General features: G+C 37.6%; 2 protein-coding genes across 8 annotated transcripts; both read left to right on the forward strand.

Moving 5' to 3' along the window:
* The first annotated feature begins 1393 nt into the window (after positions 1-1393).
* LOC137746128 (uncharacterized) lies at positions 1394-7055 on the forward strand. 7 transcript variants are annotated; one of them, XM_088681235.1, is made up of 6 exons: positions 1438-1577; positions 2198-2274; positions 2365-3974; positions 4743-5321; positions 5608-5780; positions 5887-7055. In XM_088681235.1, the coding sequence occupies exons 2-6, from the start codon at positions 2246-2248 to the stop codon at positions 6553-6555; spliced, it is 3060 nt and encodes a 1019-aa protein (XP_088537361.1). In that variant the 5' UTR covers positions 1438-1577; positions 2198-2245; the 3' UTR covers positions 6556-7055. The 7 variants fall into 7 exon arrangements, with proteins under 7 accessions (XP_088537364.1, XP_088537361.1, XP_088537363.1 ...); XM_088681237.1 differs by having other exon boundaries at positions 4746-5321; XM_088681236.1 differs by having other exon boundaries at positions 1439-1577; positions 2208-2274.
* Positions 7056-7957: 902 nt separating this feature from the next.
* On the forward strand, positions 7958-12463 carry LOC137744692 (uncharacterized). Its single transcript, XM_088681875.1, has 5 exons — positions 7958-8054; positions 8271-9944; positions 10458-11030; positions 11709-11881; positions 11993-12463. The coding sequence occupies exons 2-5, from the start codon at positions 8291-8293 to the stop codon at positions 12275-12277; spliced, it is 2685 nt and encodes an 894-aa protein (XP_088538001.1). The 5' UTR covers positions 7958-8054; positions 8271-8290; the 3' UTR covers positions 12278-12463.
* Positions 12464-15123: the final 2660 nt, after the last annotated feature.

Below are 15123 nucleotides of genomic sequence, written 5' to 3' on the forward strand. Positions count from 1 at the left end.
AAGAAGTTTTTTGGTTTGAACGCCCGCACCACGCGCGTTGTCCGATTAGGACTCATTGGGTAACACGTATTTATTTTAGGCTTAATTGAATTATTAGTCCCTGTGGTGATAATATAGTTGGAAGATAGCTCATGTGATAAAAAATAAAAAAAAACTAGGATTTAAGTCTCTATGGTGAAGTTTGTTGGGATTTATACTCAAAATTAAAAATTCCGTCAACTTTCTGTTAATTAATAGCATGTGAGCCACACATATTAGGCTAAAATGGAACTCTTCGTTAATTGTTAGCACGTAGGGCTTACATGTAAGGCTCACTTTATATTCTTAGTGTCACGTGTGTGCCTCATATGCTAACAATTAATGGAGAGTTGACGAAATTTTCAATTTTGTGCCTAATCCTAATAAACTTCACCGCAAAAGCTTAAATCCTAATTTTTTTTAATTACAAGAACTATCTTCCAATTACTTTATCATCATGAAAATTATTAATCCATTTAGGCCTTTATTTTAACAAGTAAAATTAATTTTATCCAACTTGCAACTATAAAAAATACAAGAGTTTTGGGCCCAAAATTTGTGTATGCTTAAAGATTTTTGTCTATGGGTTGAGCAAAATCGACGTTTTAATTTGTCAACAACATAATCAAATTACTTTGAAACTAAAAAGTAAACAAGAGATTAAGCGTTTAATCCAAAGTCAAAACAAGTCAACGAACGACCAGTACAAAAAAGTTGGACACGTGGCAAGTTGCATGGTTCCGTGGTCCCTCCTTGTCTAAATGGCAAAAATACGGGAACATGGTAGTGGAATGAAGCACAAACTCTTTCCGATTCATGTAGAAGTTGTTGCTTAAGGACCACTGTTACGAGAGTTTAAGTGTTATAAAGCTCATTTGAAAATATTTTTAAAATGATTGAAAACGTTTTTAGAAAAAGTATTTTTAAGTTTTAAAAGCACTTGAAGTGCTTTTTACAAGAAGCATCAATTATATGCTTCATGCAGGAAGTATTTTAAGTGTTTTTTCAGAATTCATTAACATTTTTACTAAGAATTATTTCTAAAAATACTTTCAGTCATTTGAAAAACAAGCTCATAATATAATTAGTTAAAAATAAAAAAAAAATTCAAATAAATTATATTATGCCACTTAATGTATCGTGTTTTCAACGTACCGAAAATTTTATCTGACTGCAGCTCATAAAACGACTGTGTTGCTTCTGGTCTCTGACTGCATTCCTTAAATGTTTTCACAACTTTGGTTGCTTGGTTAAATGGTAAATTCACTTTTTAAGAAAAACAAAACAAAGGAAAATTTGAAAATGCAGGACACGTGTCGAATTTTAAAAGCCTGTCCAAATGTCATTTCAAAGACATGATCTTTTGAGTATTTGTATATTGTATAGAATCATCTGCATGATTCAGAAATGTTGAACTCCAGAGCTCCAGACACAGACAGAGCTTCAAAAAAGTGACAAAAACCTTGCGGGCACTGGCTGGAGGTTGAAGACGAAGAAGCTTGCCCTAATTTTCCCACAAAATCCACTGCAAGAAAAAGTTTGAAAGACCCAACTCGAAGGTATGTCAAATGAATCCCTCTCTCCCGTTCAATTTCTGAGAAAATGAATAGTATTTCTAGGGTTTGGAGAAAAAGAACAGTCCTTTTAGGGTTTTTATACCTTGGGTTTTGGGAAATGTACCTGCTCTCCCCTGTTACTCTGTTTTTAGGGTTTTGGGAAAATGTAGCTTCCATGGCGGGAGAGCTAGGGTTTTTATGTTTATTTTTCTCCTTCTTTTCTGAAGCTTGTCTGCTGCAAACAAAAGTCAGCAATTGCTGCCAGCTTTCACACTTCTTTCGGCTGCTACATGAAACCAACAGCAGCTTCAGCTGCCTCTGAAAAATGGAGGCAGATCTCCTATTTGGGGTGCCCTTCCCATCCTCTCCTATTTTGTACCATCACAGTTAAGCCACGTTAATATTTTATATTGATTTTTTTTATAAAGATAATAAGATAAAAAACGATATGAATGTAAAATGTTGACGTGGCTTAACAGTAGGAGGAGATGGGAAGGGGCACCCAACAGGAGGCAGACAATCTGCCTCCTTGAAAAATGCCAAAAGAAAAAACGAAGGCTACTTCCTAGTCTTTATTTTTTCTTCCCCTAGCAAACATCATCATTGCTAACTTTTACTATTAGCGGAAAGTAGATGCAATTTGGCCACATATTCAACAAAATGTACCTTCCATGGCGGGAGAGCTTTTCAGGGAAACCAGGTTTTTTATGTTTCTTTTTTATTTGCTTGAGCTTTTCAAACTCTCTGTTCTCCGTGGCCGTGTAGCCTTAACAAGTTGGGGTTTTTACAGGGGCAGGAGAGTAAGAATGGAAGAGAAAGGTTTGAAATTGGAAGAATCAGAGTTGAGGCAGAGAAAGGTGGCCCTGCAATTTAAGGACCTTTTGGACTGTGTTGATTCTATGCGGGACGAGATCCTCAGTCTATTTCAAGAGGTCCAGGATAAGGAGAAGCAAAGTGGAGTTTTGCAGAGCCAAGTCAAAGCCAAATCCGAGGAATTGCATGGACTTGAGAGGTTGATTGAAGAGAAATCAAATGAGGTTGAATCACTCAAGTCTTCCTTGTGCGACTTTCAGTCATCGATTGAAGAGCACAATGAGGAGCTTTCTGCTAAGGAGAAGCGTCTGGAAGAAGTTCAGAGATTGGTTGGAGAGAAAGAGAGGGAGTATGATTCGATCAAAAAAGGTATTGAACATGGAAAAAGTAAATTGAACTGGTATGAGGAAGCTGTGGAAGAGAAGTCAAAATTGGTTGAGTCGAAGGAGGAAAAATTGAAAGGGGTTCTACGAATGTTAAAGAAGTATGATGAGGACATTGAGTTTAGAAAGATGCGATTAAATGGGATTCGGGGGTCAATTGAGGAGCGGAAGAAAGAATTTGCTTTGAAAAATAAGCAAGCTAAAGAGGCGGAAAGAAGGGTTGATCAATGTGACAGAGAGATGAAGGATAAAGAGAAGAAACTTAGTTCAATTCGGAAATTGACTGAGGAATCCTCTAAGAAAATTGAATCGAGAGAGAAAATAATTGATGCAATGAATTTGAAAGTGAAAGATTTTTCTTTGCTGAAGAAATCCATGGAGGAGTGGTCCACTAAACTCGAACTGAAAGAGAGAGAATTTGAGTCAAAAGTTAAGGATCTTACTTTCATTCAAAAGAGAGTGAATGAATGCCTCAATGAGGTTCAGTTGAAAGAACAACATTTCGATTCACTTGAAAAATTGATTCGAGAAGGAAAGAAGAATTTGGATTCACAAGAAAAGTTGTTACAAGAATGCTCCAATGATCTTGAATTAAAAGAGAGGCAGCTTGAGCAGCGGGCTAAAGAACTTGAATTGAAACAGCAAGATATTGTTTCGATTCGAAATTCTACACCTGATAACAGTGTCATTGTTTCTTCTTCCACAACTAATCAGTCCAGCATCAACAGGGACGGTGAAGGCTTGCAGTTACTCATGAAGGAGAGTTTGAAGAGAATTGATTCATTGAGTAGTGAATTGTCAGCTTTTCTTCAAGCATCATCAGACCCAGCAAAATTGGTTTTGGACGCAATGGAAGGGTTTTACCCTTCAAATTTGACTGAGGACAACATGGGGCTTAATTATGATTTGATAGTTATTAGAAGGAGTTGTGTTCTTTTGCTACAGGAGCTGAAGAGGTTAACACCACAGATCAATCCTCTGGTGAGAGAAGAAGCAGTGAAGTTGGCGGATGACTGGAAGGAAAAGATGACGGTGGTGGCTGAGAATAGCTTAGAGGTTTTGGGTCTTTTGTGGCTTCTTACGGCATTTGAACTGACCTCAACTTATAATGCGAGAGAGCTTCAAAGTCTTCTTGCTTTAGTTTCTCAGCCAGAACATGCACCTCAACTGCGCCAGGCCCTTGGCATGACACATAAGGCATCCGGTAAGAACTGCCATTTTCTTCTCAGCTAAAACATATTGTGCGTGTGTGTTATATACAACTATACGAGGGATATTCTTCTCAACTAAATGTATATTTATATCTAAGTTACTTTTGAATGATATGCGAAGGTTTCACATTCTCATTATGATTCTGATTTTGGAATAGTAACAGATGGGATATCAAAGTTGGAATGTTTATAAGGATTGCATTGCATATATAGATACAATTTACCATATATAGCTAACCCTTCTTAAAAAATAATCTTGGCTCCGCCACTGCGTAGAAATGATCCCTGCATTAGCTGGTATTTATTTAGTCATTTGGATAGTAACTGGCATGTTTTTAGCTATGCATCACACACCTCCTTTGGATCTAGCTTTCAACAGCGTAGAACACATTATGAGAGTCTAATAATCAGGTACACTCTGGGGAAGGCTACTCGTTCTCTAATATTGGCTGGTGGTGCAAATTTGGCATATACTCTTCAGTTTGCCTTTTAGGCTGTGCCTTTCTGATTTACGCATAATACCATCTGATATCTGAACTACGAAAAAGAAGCATTTTCTTATTTATGCTTAGGTACTATTTTATTTATATGAGTTTTTCTCGGTATAATTTGAACCAAAAAGATATGCCCACTGCCACCTATTGGTTAACTCTTGACTAGAAGCACAAATGCGACATAATGTTGTAGATATCTTTTATTCAAAGTTATTCGTGTACTGACCTGTGCACTGCCTGGATTTGTTTCCTTTTGCAATTCCATAGCAGATAGCGCCCTTTCTATCCCTATCAAAATTGAGGAACCAGAACCCTCAACAGTCAGAAATGTGGCTGCTTCTCCTTCTCCAATTCTTCAACTAAATGCGAATGCCCCCACAGATGCAAGGAATTCGCAGGGGCGTCCAAATGAGCATTTAAGTGGGAATGATTCAGCTAATAATGAATTGCTTGATGTTTTACGACTGCCGGTAGACCGAGAAAAAATTGTTTTGAACTTGATGCAAAAATCTCTTCATCTGTACTGGAGCAATAGAAATGTTGGTTTCATAGACAATCTCGTGAAGACCTACATTCCCATGTTGAATGAGCTGATGAAAACCTCATCAAATGTTGCCCTCGATGTGAAAAAAGAGGCAACAAGCCTAGCAGTCCAGTGGAAAGCAAAAATGAGAATAGATAAGGAAAATTCATTGGAGATTTTGGGTTTTTTGCAATTTGTGGATACATTTGGATTGCTTTCGACCTTGAGTGTAGATAATACTGTGATGCTTCTTGGGATTATATGTCAGAATAAACCGGTCCTACAATTATGCCAGATACTTAGTTTTGCAGATAAGATCCCTGGTAAGTTTCTCGACCATTGACATTCGTATGTGATGTTTGTATTCCATTACATTTCTCTACAGTTTACTATATTTTGGCTATAGATGTTTGTAACTGTGAATGCCTTAGATGTCATTTCTGTGTCCATAGTGTTGGGTGATAGCTTGGGGTTGGTTACTTCCTTAAAAAATCGTGTTTCTTGTTGATGGCTTTGCTAACAGTAACTTCAAGTTTGGGTGGTGAAACTGTCATTTTTCAGTGAAACTGATCAGGAGCAGTTTGACGAACCTGCCATTTTGTTTTGCAGGTTTTATTTGGAATCTGATTGAAAGGAAACAGCCGATTAAGGCTGTTAGATTGATTTGCACCTTCAAGTTAACTGACAGGTTCCCGCCAGTGGTACTCTTAAGTAAATACGTGGAGGATGTAAGGAAGTCTTTCCGTGCAATATTACAGGGAAAGAAAACAATTTATGAAAAGGTATCTTTACTTCTTCTGGACATCTAATAGCACTTCTTCTTAAGTAGTTAAACCAAGGACTCCTTATTGTATATATATATTTATCAAGGCTTATTTTTTCTCACAGGATAATGTAATAAACAACCTAATAGCTGATCTGAGGGGTGTCATTTGGTGCATAAAGGATCTCAATCTTGAGTCCGAATACCCTTATAAGGACATTGAATTGGAAATAGTTCAGCTGGAAAGACTGAAGGAGAATTTGAGACGCTTGCCAACGGCTATTGCCTCCACGTGTGAACAACAAGAACATGAAAGAAGGAAGAGATGCAGTACTAGTTCTGCCCCTCAGTTTCAACCACCAGAGAAACGTCAAAATAGAAGTCATCCGACAGCTGTAGCAGCTGCTGCTAGATCCTGCACAACTTTCCGTTTGCAGTTAAATCCGTCATCTCAGCTATTTGGAAATAATGAACACCCTGGGCAGTTTAGTATGGCTGCCAACCACCATGAAACTGGTGGCAGTTTTGGTTCTATGCAGTTGACTTCGTCGTCTCAGCTGTATGAAAACTATGGACACCCTTTGCAGTTTGCTATGGACCATGAAATTGGTGCTAATTTTGGTCGCATGCAGTTCAGTTCGTCATCTCAGCTGGCTGAAAATTTTGGATTCCCTCCCCTGGCTTCCAACGAGCATGAGATTAGTGGTAATTTCAATGCTATGCAGGATGCCGGTTTATGTAACTCTAATCAGTTCTTTCCCGGCACTCATGGTTCTAGCCCTAGTGAAACCTAGCAGGGAACCCTCCACACATGCTAACTTCGACGAACCACTTTCAACCCCAGTGTACAGTTCTGATTCTAGCTTACACCGTCCTTATACGGTTATAACGTCTTCCTTGTGTCACACGTAATTGTACCTACGACGTGAATTCGGTAGGTCGCCAGCCTGCTTTCTGTTTGTGGGTTGCATTACTTCCCTTTGACTGTTGTAGTGTAGAGTCCTTCACATGTTTAGAAAACATTACTGTGTATGGCTTAGGATGTTGCCCAAATTCTTGCTACTGAAGTTCATAGCATTTTGGGTATTTTCTATGGTGCTCTGGGTATCTTATACTACGGAGTTTTTAACTGTTAGAATATTATTGGTCAAAAATACACCGACCAAGTTTTAACGGTTAAACCCACAGTATAGGATGGTTAAACCCACATTACAGGATACTTCGAAGCACCGTAGAAATTCTTACCATTTGGATAGCAAATCAAAACAAGTGTCTTTCCTATTTTGATGCCAAATTACATGTTTTTGTTTTCTCTATGCAAAAGACAACCACACTACGAACTCTTTCATTTGATAACTCAAAATATGTCCTCTTTCTGTTTCTGTACGAGTTATATTGGAAGAGGGAGAATAAAACACATGACTACAGGTGTAGAGATAAATGCTTGTAACTTCTTGAATTATATGCCATAAACGTTCTTAACTTCTTGAATTATAAATCATAAATGGTTGCAATGAATATCGTACTTCCTCAGTATTTTCTCCTAAATAAAAAACTTATCAAATTTTTTCATAGAAAGATAACTATTGATCAGTTTTTATTTAAACAGGTTGGATGTCCCATCAAATATTGGAGAAATTTTTAGTGTGTTGGAAACACGGTTCGATACACCAAGTGTCATAGTACAAGTGATTTATTTTTTATTTTTTTGAAGTAACTACACTTATATTATGACCAAAATATGGATCTGTTTCCCTGAAAACTGTATTTCCTTGGGATCCCCATTTCCTTCTAACATAAGACCAATTTTGGAGCGATTTTTCAATGTGACCGGTACATGAATTGGTACACTACGTGTCACTATATAAATGGTGAGATATGTGGGTTAAAAATTTATTAACTTCAAAAATAAAATTTATCATCATTCATATTAAAACACGTGGTGTACTACTTGTGTTTTCATCACAACTAAAAATTTCTTCCAATTTTTGACCGATCATAGGCTAAGGCGGGAAAACGATAGACACGTGGCAGTCACGCGTACGGAACAAGACTCGCTTCTGATTGGCCTAATGGCCATACCCGGTTAGACTCAATCCTATCCGTTGACTCACCACATCTCTAAACCAACAGCCCAGATGCATCTTACAATTAATAAACCCACTGAGCTCTGTAGAGAATGATTCTGCATGAGCTCTCGCCTCTGAGCTACTGAGAACGTCGAGCTGAAGAAGAAAGCTTGAAGCTTCCGCCATTGCCGATACGGCGTCGTATTGTAGCGAAACTGACTTAGGTACGTCGACACGGTGTCGTATTGTAGCTCTCTCCCTCGCATTCTGGTTCAACATCTCACCTCCTCTGTTTTAGGGGCTTTTTTCTGATAAAATTGGAAATGTACCTTCTCTGATCGCCATGGCACATTAGGGTTTTATCATTTTTCTTTCTCCATATTCATATGGCATAGTATTGCAGAATTTAGGGTTTCGATGTTTTTTTTGTTTTGCTGCAGAAGTTGCAGGGACTTCAAAGATGGAAACTATGGTGTCCGGTTCAGATGAACCGGAGTTGAAGCATAGGAATCTGGTCATGCAGTGGAAGCATCTTTTGGACCACATTGACTTGCTCCAGACCCAGTTTGAAGAGCTTCAGGAACGGTTCGACTCGGAGCGGAACTCACTCCGGACCCGGCAGCAGGAGGTTGAGAAGCGCGAGGAGGAGTTGGGGGCTAAAGTTCTGAACTTTCAATCGGAATTGGAGTCCAAAGCTCAGGAATTGTATGAAATCGAGAGAATGGCGAAAGAGAAAAGAAGGGAGGTTGGTGGTAAGGAGAAATGGTTGTTGGAAATTGAGGAGTTGGTTAGGGGAAAGGAGAGGGAACGTGATTTGATAAAAAATGATATCGAAGAGCAAACGGAGAAATTGAATTCGGTTGTGAAAAGTTTGGATGAGAAGTCCAGGGAGCTGAAGGTGAAGAAGGAGGTCACTGAAGTGAACGGAAGGCGATTAAATGCGATGAAGGGGTCTATTGATGAGACCGTGAAAGATTTGGTTTCGAAACAAGAGCAGGTTAAAGCGGTGCAGAAATCTCTCGAAGAATGTCACAAGGAGATTCAATCGAAAAAGGTGTTACTTGGTGGCCTTGAGAAATCGATTAGGGAATGTTACAGTACACTCGAATCTAAAGAGAAAACCATCAGGGCAATGGAGTTGAAACAAAAACAATTTGAGTTGGTGGTTCAAGAGTGCCAAAAGCATTTGGATTCAAAAGAAAAGTTGTTGCTAGAAGGTTGCCATGGACTCGAAATGAAGGAGAGGCAACTTGAAGAACAGGTCAGAGTGCTTGAATCGAAACAAAAACAATTTGAGTTGATGGTTCAAGAGCGCCAAAAGCATTTTGATTCAAAAGAAAAGTTGTTGCAAGAAGGTTTCCATGGACTCGAAATGAAAGAAGGGCGACTTGAAGAACAGGTCAGAGAATTTGAATCGAAACAAAAACAATTTGATTTGACGATTCAAGAACGCCGACAAATTTTGGATTCACAAGAGAAGTTGTTACAAGGAGGTTCCCATGGAGTTAAAACAAAAGAGAGGCAGCTTGAAGAACAGGTCAGAGAGCTCGAATCAAAACAAAAACAATTTGAGTTGCTGCAAAAATCCAAGGAAGACATCCAAAGTCTGAAATCCAAGGAGAAGAATAATTGTTCCTGGGATGGCAGATGCTTGCAGTTGCTCATGAATGAGCACTGGATGAGAACCGATTTTGTATGTAGTGAAATTGCAGCTGTTCTTCAGGCATCATCTGACCCAGCAAAGCTCGTTTTGGATGCAATGCAAGGGTTTTACCCTTCAAATTGGACCGTGGACACCACTGAGTTTGTCTATGATTTGACATTAATTAGGAGGAGTTGTATTCTTTTGTTACAGCAGTTGAAGAGATTCTCACTACAAATCAATCCTCAGGTGAGAAAAGAAGCAAGGGCTTTGGCGGCTGAATGGAAGGCTAAGATGACTGTGGCAACCGAGAATGGATTGGAGATTTTGGGTTTTCTGGAGCTTGTTTCTGTGTATGAAATCACAACTGTTTATGATTCGAAGGAGCTTCAGAGTTTTCTTGGTATAGTGGCTCAGCACGAGCAAGGAACTGAGCTATGCCAGGCCCTTGGTATCACAGATAGGGCACCTGGTAAGCTCTTTTCCAATCCTATTTATGTCAGCTGTTTATTCATTTCAAAATTGCAGATTATTCAGTTAATCGAAGATGTAGTTGTTATATTATGTAGAGATGATAGGGCTTTAAAGTTTTGCAAGTAAATACTTTCTCCTTTTTGCTGGCCTGAAAAAACGTAATCAGTTCTATTCATCCCAATTTTGTAACTGTGTTATTTAAGGATTTCGCATCTGCTGTTTCATGTTCTCTTCTCATTTGTCATGTAAGTATCTTAGTGAAGGTATCTGGTGCCGCACATACTCTTGCTTTGAACCGCTTCATCCCAGATCTCGTTATTGGAGTTCTGCAACTTTTTCTAATTCGATCTTTTAGTTAGCATCTGTCTCCAATTTGCACATAACACCATTGGTGTCTGATACATGCAAAACACAATGGCTATGCCATACCCCAATCCTACTGCTTACCACTTTAGTAAAGCACAACCCTGGCAAGTAATCTTTTTCTTTGTTTCTTCTTGCAACTGCACAGCAGGTAACAGCGTTTCTTTGCCTATCAAAATTGAGGAACCAGAATTTTCACCTGTTATAAATGTAGCAATTTCATCTTCTCTGGATCTTCAACCGAATGCAAACACAGATGCAAGGAATTTGCAGGGCTGTACAAATGAGCATTTAAGTGAGAACGAGTCAGTACAGACCAAAATGCTTTTTAATCTACAAATATCATTGGACCCAGGAGAAGTTGTTTTGAAGTTGATAAGAGAATCTTTGGCTCAGTGCTGGAGAAAAGGAGATGTTGGTTGTGAATCTGCTGTCATGGAGGATAGCATTTCCCTGTTGAATGATCTAATGGATGTCTCCACGCCTATTGGACCAAATGTGATAAAAAATGCAAAAGAGCTAGCAGTCCAGTGGAAAGCAAAAATGAGAGTTGATTCTGAAAATTCAATGGAGATTTTGGGGTTTTTGCAGTTTATAGTTACATATGGATTGGTTTCTACCTTTAGCAGAGATGAGATTGTAAAGCTTCTTGGGACGATTTGTCAGCATAAAAAGGCCTTGGAATCATGCCAGGAAATTGGTTTTGCAGATATGATCCCTGGTAAATTTCTTGAAAATCAACTTTCATAGTGTGGTGTTTTGTTCCAGGACCATTGCTCTTATCTGTTTCTTTTGGTTGTTCACAAATTTTCGGCTATAGCTGGTTGTAATGATGAGTGTCCTAGCTAGATGCCATTCATGTGTCCATTGTGCTAGGGTGATAGCTTTGGCTGTTTTACACTGCCTTTGGGATTTAATTGGGTGAATATTTGCCAATGGCTTGAAGATGATCGATGGAAAACTTCATGATTCAGTATAAGCTATCATGAAAATGTACATGAAATTTAGAAAGAGAATGTTTACAGGCTAGACTGAATTTTCTTTGTGGATGTATTATATATTGTAAGGTGAAAGTTTTATTACTGTGGTTCAGAAGCTCTGAAAAATTTACATACAAGTGTCTTTTGATTCGTTTGATAGATAGTTTTTCTGAATGGTTCTCTTCTCCTCGGGTGAGAGTTCCAGTAATTGGGAACAAAGTTAGGATTGCGTCCTACGTTTTACCTGCATAATTAGGTTGTGTTCAAATTTCTTTCCCACCTCAAATATGTTTTCTTTTGATAATGCATTTGCTAGTGGTGACTTCTTTAAGTTTAGGTAGTTATAATTTGCAATTCTCCTTACGGAAATTCTCTGGAGCTGTTTGATGAATCCGTCAATTTTGTTTTACATGCTGCAGATTTTGTTCAGGATTTTATTGAAAGGAAGCAACTGATTGAAGCTGTCAGCTTGATTTGCACCTTCAAGTTAACTGACAGGTTCCCGCCGGTGTTACTCTTAAAAGAATACGTGGAAGTTGCAAGGAAGTCTTACTGCACAAAATGGCTGGTAAAAAGATCACTTGATGAAAAGGTATATTACATCTTCCTTGGACATCCTATAGCTCCTGCTGCTTAAATAGTTAAATTCGGGATCATTTTCAATGTAAATGTACATGTTTCAAGCCTTTACTTGTGCTCACAGAATGAGGTGCTAGACGACCACATAGCTGGTCTGAAGGCTGCGATTCAATGTATCAAAGACAACAACCTCGAGCCAGAATTCCCATACAAGGACATCGAAAAAGAGATAGTGAAGCTGGAAAAGCATAAGCTGAATTGGAGATGCTCGGTTCCACTTGCTGCCTTCAAGGTTCAACGAGAGCCCGAGAAAGGGAAGAAACCTGATACCACCCGTGTATCCTTCAAGATCAAACCGCCAGAACAGCGCAACAGTAAGCGCCTCAAACGGGGTGGCCTGATGGACTAGTGTGCATAGTAAAACCGGAAACCTTGACAGTAGTATTAGCCTCTAATTACCTGCTAATTGCAAAGTTTGATAGGTTGTTGTCAGCTGCTTTCTTTTGAGTTGCATTACTTGCATTTAGCAGAAGCAACTACTTCAACTGAAAGGAAATGCCTCGAGAGATATATGAAGAGAAATGCCTTGACTAAAGCAGAATCCCTATTGTTTATAAATATATATATATCTTCTTGGCTATTGTTTTTGAATTTCTAAGTTAATTGATAAAATTGCAAGAATTGGAGTTTGGTTGATTTTATTTTTGAAAAGTTTACAATGTTATTTAAATCAATTTCTGTGTACTTTAAAGGACATAGATCCTCTCTGGATCCATGCATTCTAATTCTAGGGATCCATCAATTCGGGCTATTGAAATTTAATCAAACGGCTATAAACAGAGACCTACTTTAAAAATTATAATAACTTTAGCCGTTGGATCAAATTTCAATGGTCTGGATTGGTGGATCCCTATGATTAGGATGCATGGTTCCGGGGAGGATCCATGTCCTACTTTAAAGCTTAAATATGAGGATAGTATTGTTTTTATACCAACGATATCCAACACTAATTTCAAAGGAAAACTAATAAAAATGGTTTGAAAATTTTGAATTTTAACCAAAAAGATAAAAATGTATTATAAGTGAATAGTACTAGGAGTGACTTTTTAAAGTAAAAATGTTCTTAATGTTAAAAGGGAACAATACCAAAAATGTTTCATTAAGATCCCTAAATTCAAATTTGGGTGTCATGAGGGAGGAAAACAATGTTCTAACCCACTTGTCTGACCCCTAATTTCCAAAATGTGATGATATTTTATTTCATTATTATAGACACCGAAGCACCATAAATAATTAAATATGAGGATATTTTTTTAAATATTTAATTTTATTGAACTCTCATGTTTAAATATGATTTATGAGGAAAAAAGAATGCAAGTGGGATCAAATAGTAAGATAAGTTGTTACGATTCTTGATTTAATATGGATTTCAAAGTGAAACTTCGCTTTAGTCGATTTTGGATGTGTTCGTCAACACTCGAATAGTTGGGGAGCACGCAAGATTGATTTTTTATTTTTTATTTTTGTCAAATGATAGTAGTATGTGTTAAATTTGCAATGGAATGTTTTCATCATCAACGAGGATATTTAACAACCGCTCGAAAAAAAAATCATTACAAGGAGGCCTAATGGTTAAGAATGGATTTTAAACTCTTATTCCATACAATGTATTTTACGTTCCATTTATAACGTTGATGAACAACACGATGGTGGCCAAAAAAGGCCTGCTAAAATGTTTCTGTGAGCCTTCCCAACCTTCAGCTATTAGGTTGTTTATTACATTATCCTATGAGAAAAAATAAGCTTGATAATTATTAAATATATATACACTGAGGAGTTCTCGGTTTAACTGTTTAAGAAGAAGCGCTATTGGATGTCCAGGTGAAGTAAAGGTGCCTTATCAGAAATTGTTTTCTTTCCCTGCAATTGTAGCATTTGAAATGATAGTACCTCTTCATATGTAGCATTTGTGTTCGATGAACTAACGTGTTGTGTTGTGTTGGCGTTTATGATTTCAGTTTACTGCCTGGATTTTCACACTAGCAATGGCGGATTTCAGAGCAGTCATACGCTGCTAAGTACGGAAAATTTTTCATTGTGACGGGAATACGGATGGTACATCAAGTGTTTTTAAGTAAGCGATGAGAAATTTTATTTTTTAAGTTATTAACTTTTTAAAACACATATTCCACTATTTATACAGTGATATACGATGTACTACTCGTGTGCCTGTCACATTGAAAAATTTCTCGCTATGTACGCTGCAAATGGGAACCACGGTGGACCAAATGCTGAATGAGACAAGGCTAAGGAAATCGGAGCAGATATTGTGGCAATCAGGCTTGCCTGTTTGAGAAACTTCAATTCTCAGGGTGATCTCGAAATTCTTATAAAGCAGTTTGCCTACCCTCTTGTTACTTATAGTTAGAGGTAACGAAAACTTTTCAGTTGTCCCAGCTGAAAAATGTCGCAATTCATACTATCCTAGCGGCTGACGAGGAAGGTTATCTAGTTAGGACACTTTACGATAGTATAAACATCACAACCAGAATCGATCATTCTCTTTATTTTATCTAATTAAAGAAATAGATGGTTCATCATGTGGGCTTCATGTTATTATAACCATTTATTTGTTTGTCACATATAAATGGCTAATCAATCTCCTAATCGAACAAATTTTTCTAAACGTTGTTTCTATTAGTTTATATTATTACAAAAAGAATGAAAGATTTCATTAATTACGAAGTTTGTACGATAAAATGATACTTGAGAACTTTCATAAAAGGATCAAATTAACTAGCACTAGTTGCGCTGATTAGTGCAAAGTTGAGGTTCAACAAAAAAAATCAAATACAACAATAATAGATGTTTGCTCACCTACGCACCTAAGTAGCGCGCATGACCTGGTAGATAGTGTATTGAAAATATAACTTTATTATAGTGATCATATATAATGTGTTGTCGTTATATTATCAATATAGTAAAGATACATCGTCAATATGAGTCATACACAGATCAACCCAAAATACGAGTACTAATGTCCAATAATGATATGGGGAGGTCAGGTAACACACGTTCTTATGCTTTGTTTTCTCTTTACACATCAAATCAACTGCATATTAAGGAGATGAATTGTCTGCCCTCCCCTCCCCATGTCCTCCCCATACCCTCCTATTTTATGCGGTCATGGTTAAGCTACATCAACATTTGCTTTTTGTCTTATTATTTTTATAAAAAAATTAATATAAAATATTA

The sequence above is a fragment of the Pyrus communis genome, chromosome 12 (assembly GCF_041283825.1).
Source record: "Pyrus communis isolate YQ-2024b chromosome 12, ASM4128382v1, whole genome shotgun sequence".
Taxonomy (NCBI): Eukaryota; Viridiplantae; Streptophyta; class Magnoliopsida; order Rosales; family Rosaceae; genus Pyrus; species Pyrus communis.

Bases quoted from the DNA above. Each gene is read 5' to 3' on its own strand.
- LOC137744692 (XM_088681875.1), top strand. From the start codon at position 8,291: ATGGAAACTATGGTGTCCGGTTCAGATGAACCGGAGTTGAAGCATAGG. The intron at 11,031-11,708 runs GTAAATTTCTTG...TACATGCTGCAG, and splicing joins TTTTGCAGATATGATCCCTG to ATTTTGTTCAGGATTTTATT. The intron at 11,882-11,992 runs GTATATTACATC...TTGTGCTCACAG, and splicing joins AAAGATCACTTGATGAAAAG to AATGAGGTGCTAGACGACCA.
- LOC137746128 (XM_088681233.1), top strand. From the start codon at position 2,282: ATGTTTCTTTTTTATTTGCTTGAGCTTTTCAAACTCTCTGTTCTCCGT. The intron at 3,975-4,742 runs GTAAGAACTGCC...GCAATTCCATAG, and splicing joins CATGACACATAAGGCATCCG to CAGATAGCGCCCTTTCTATC. The intron at 5,781-5,886 runs GTATCTTTACTT...TTTTTCTCACAG, and splicing joins AGAAAACAATTTATGAAAAG to GATAATGTAATAAACAACCT.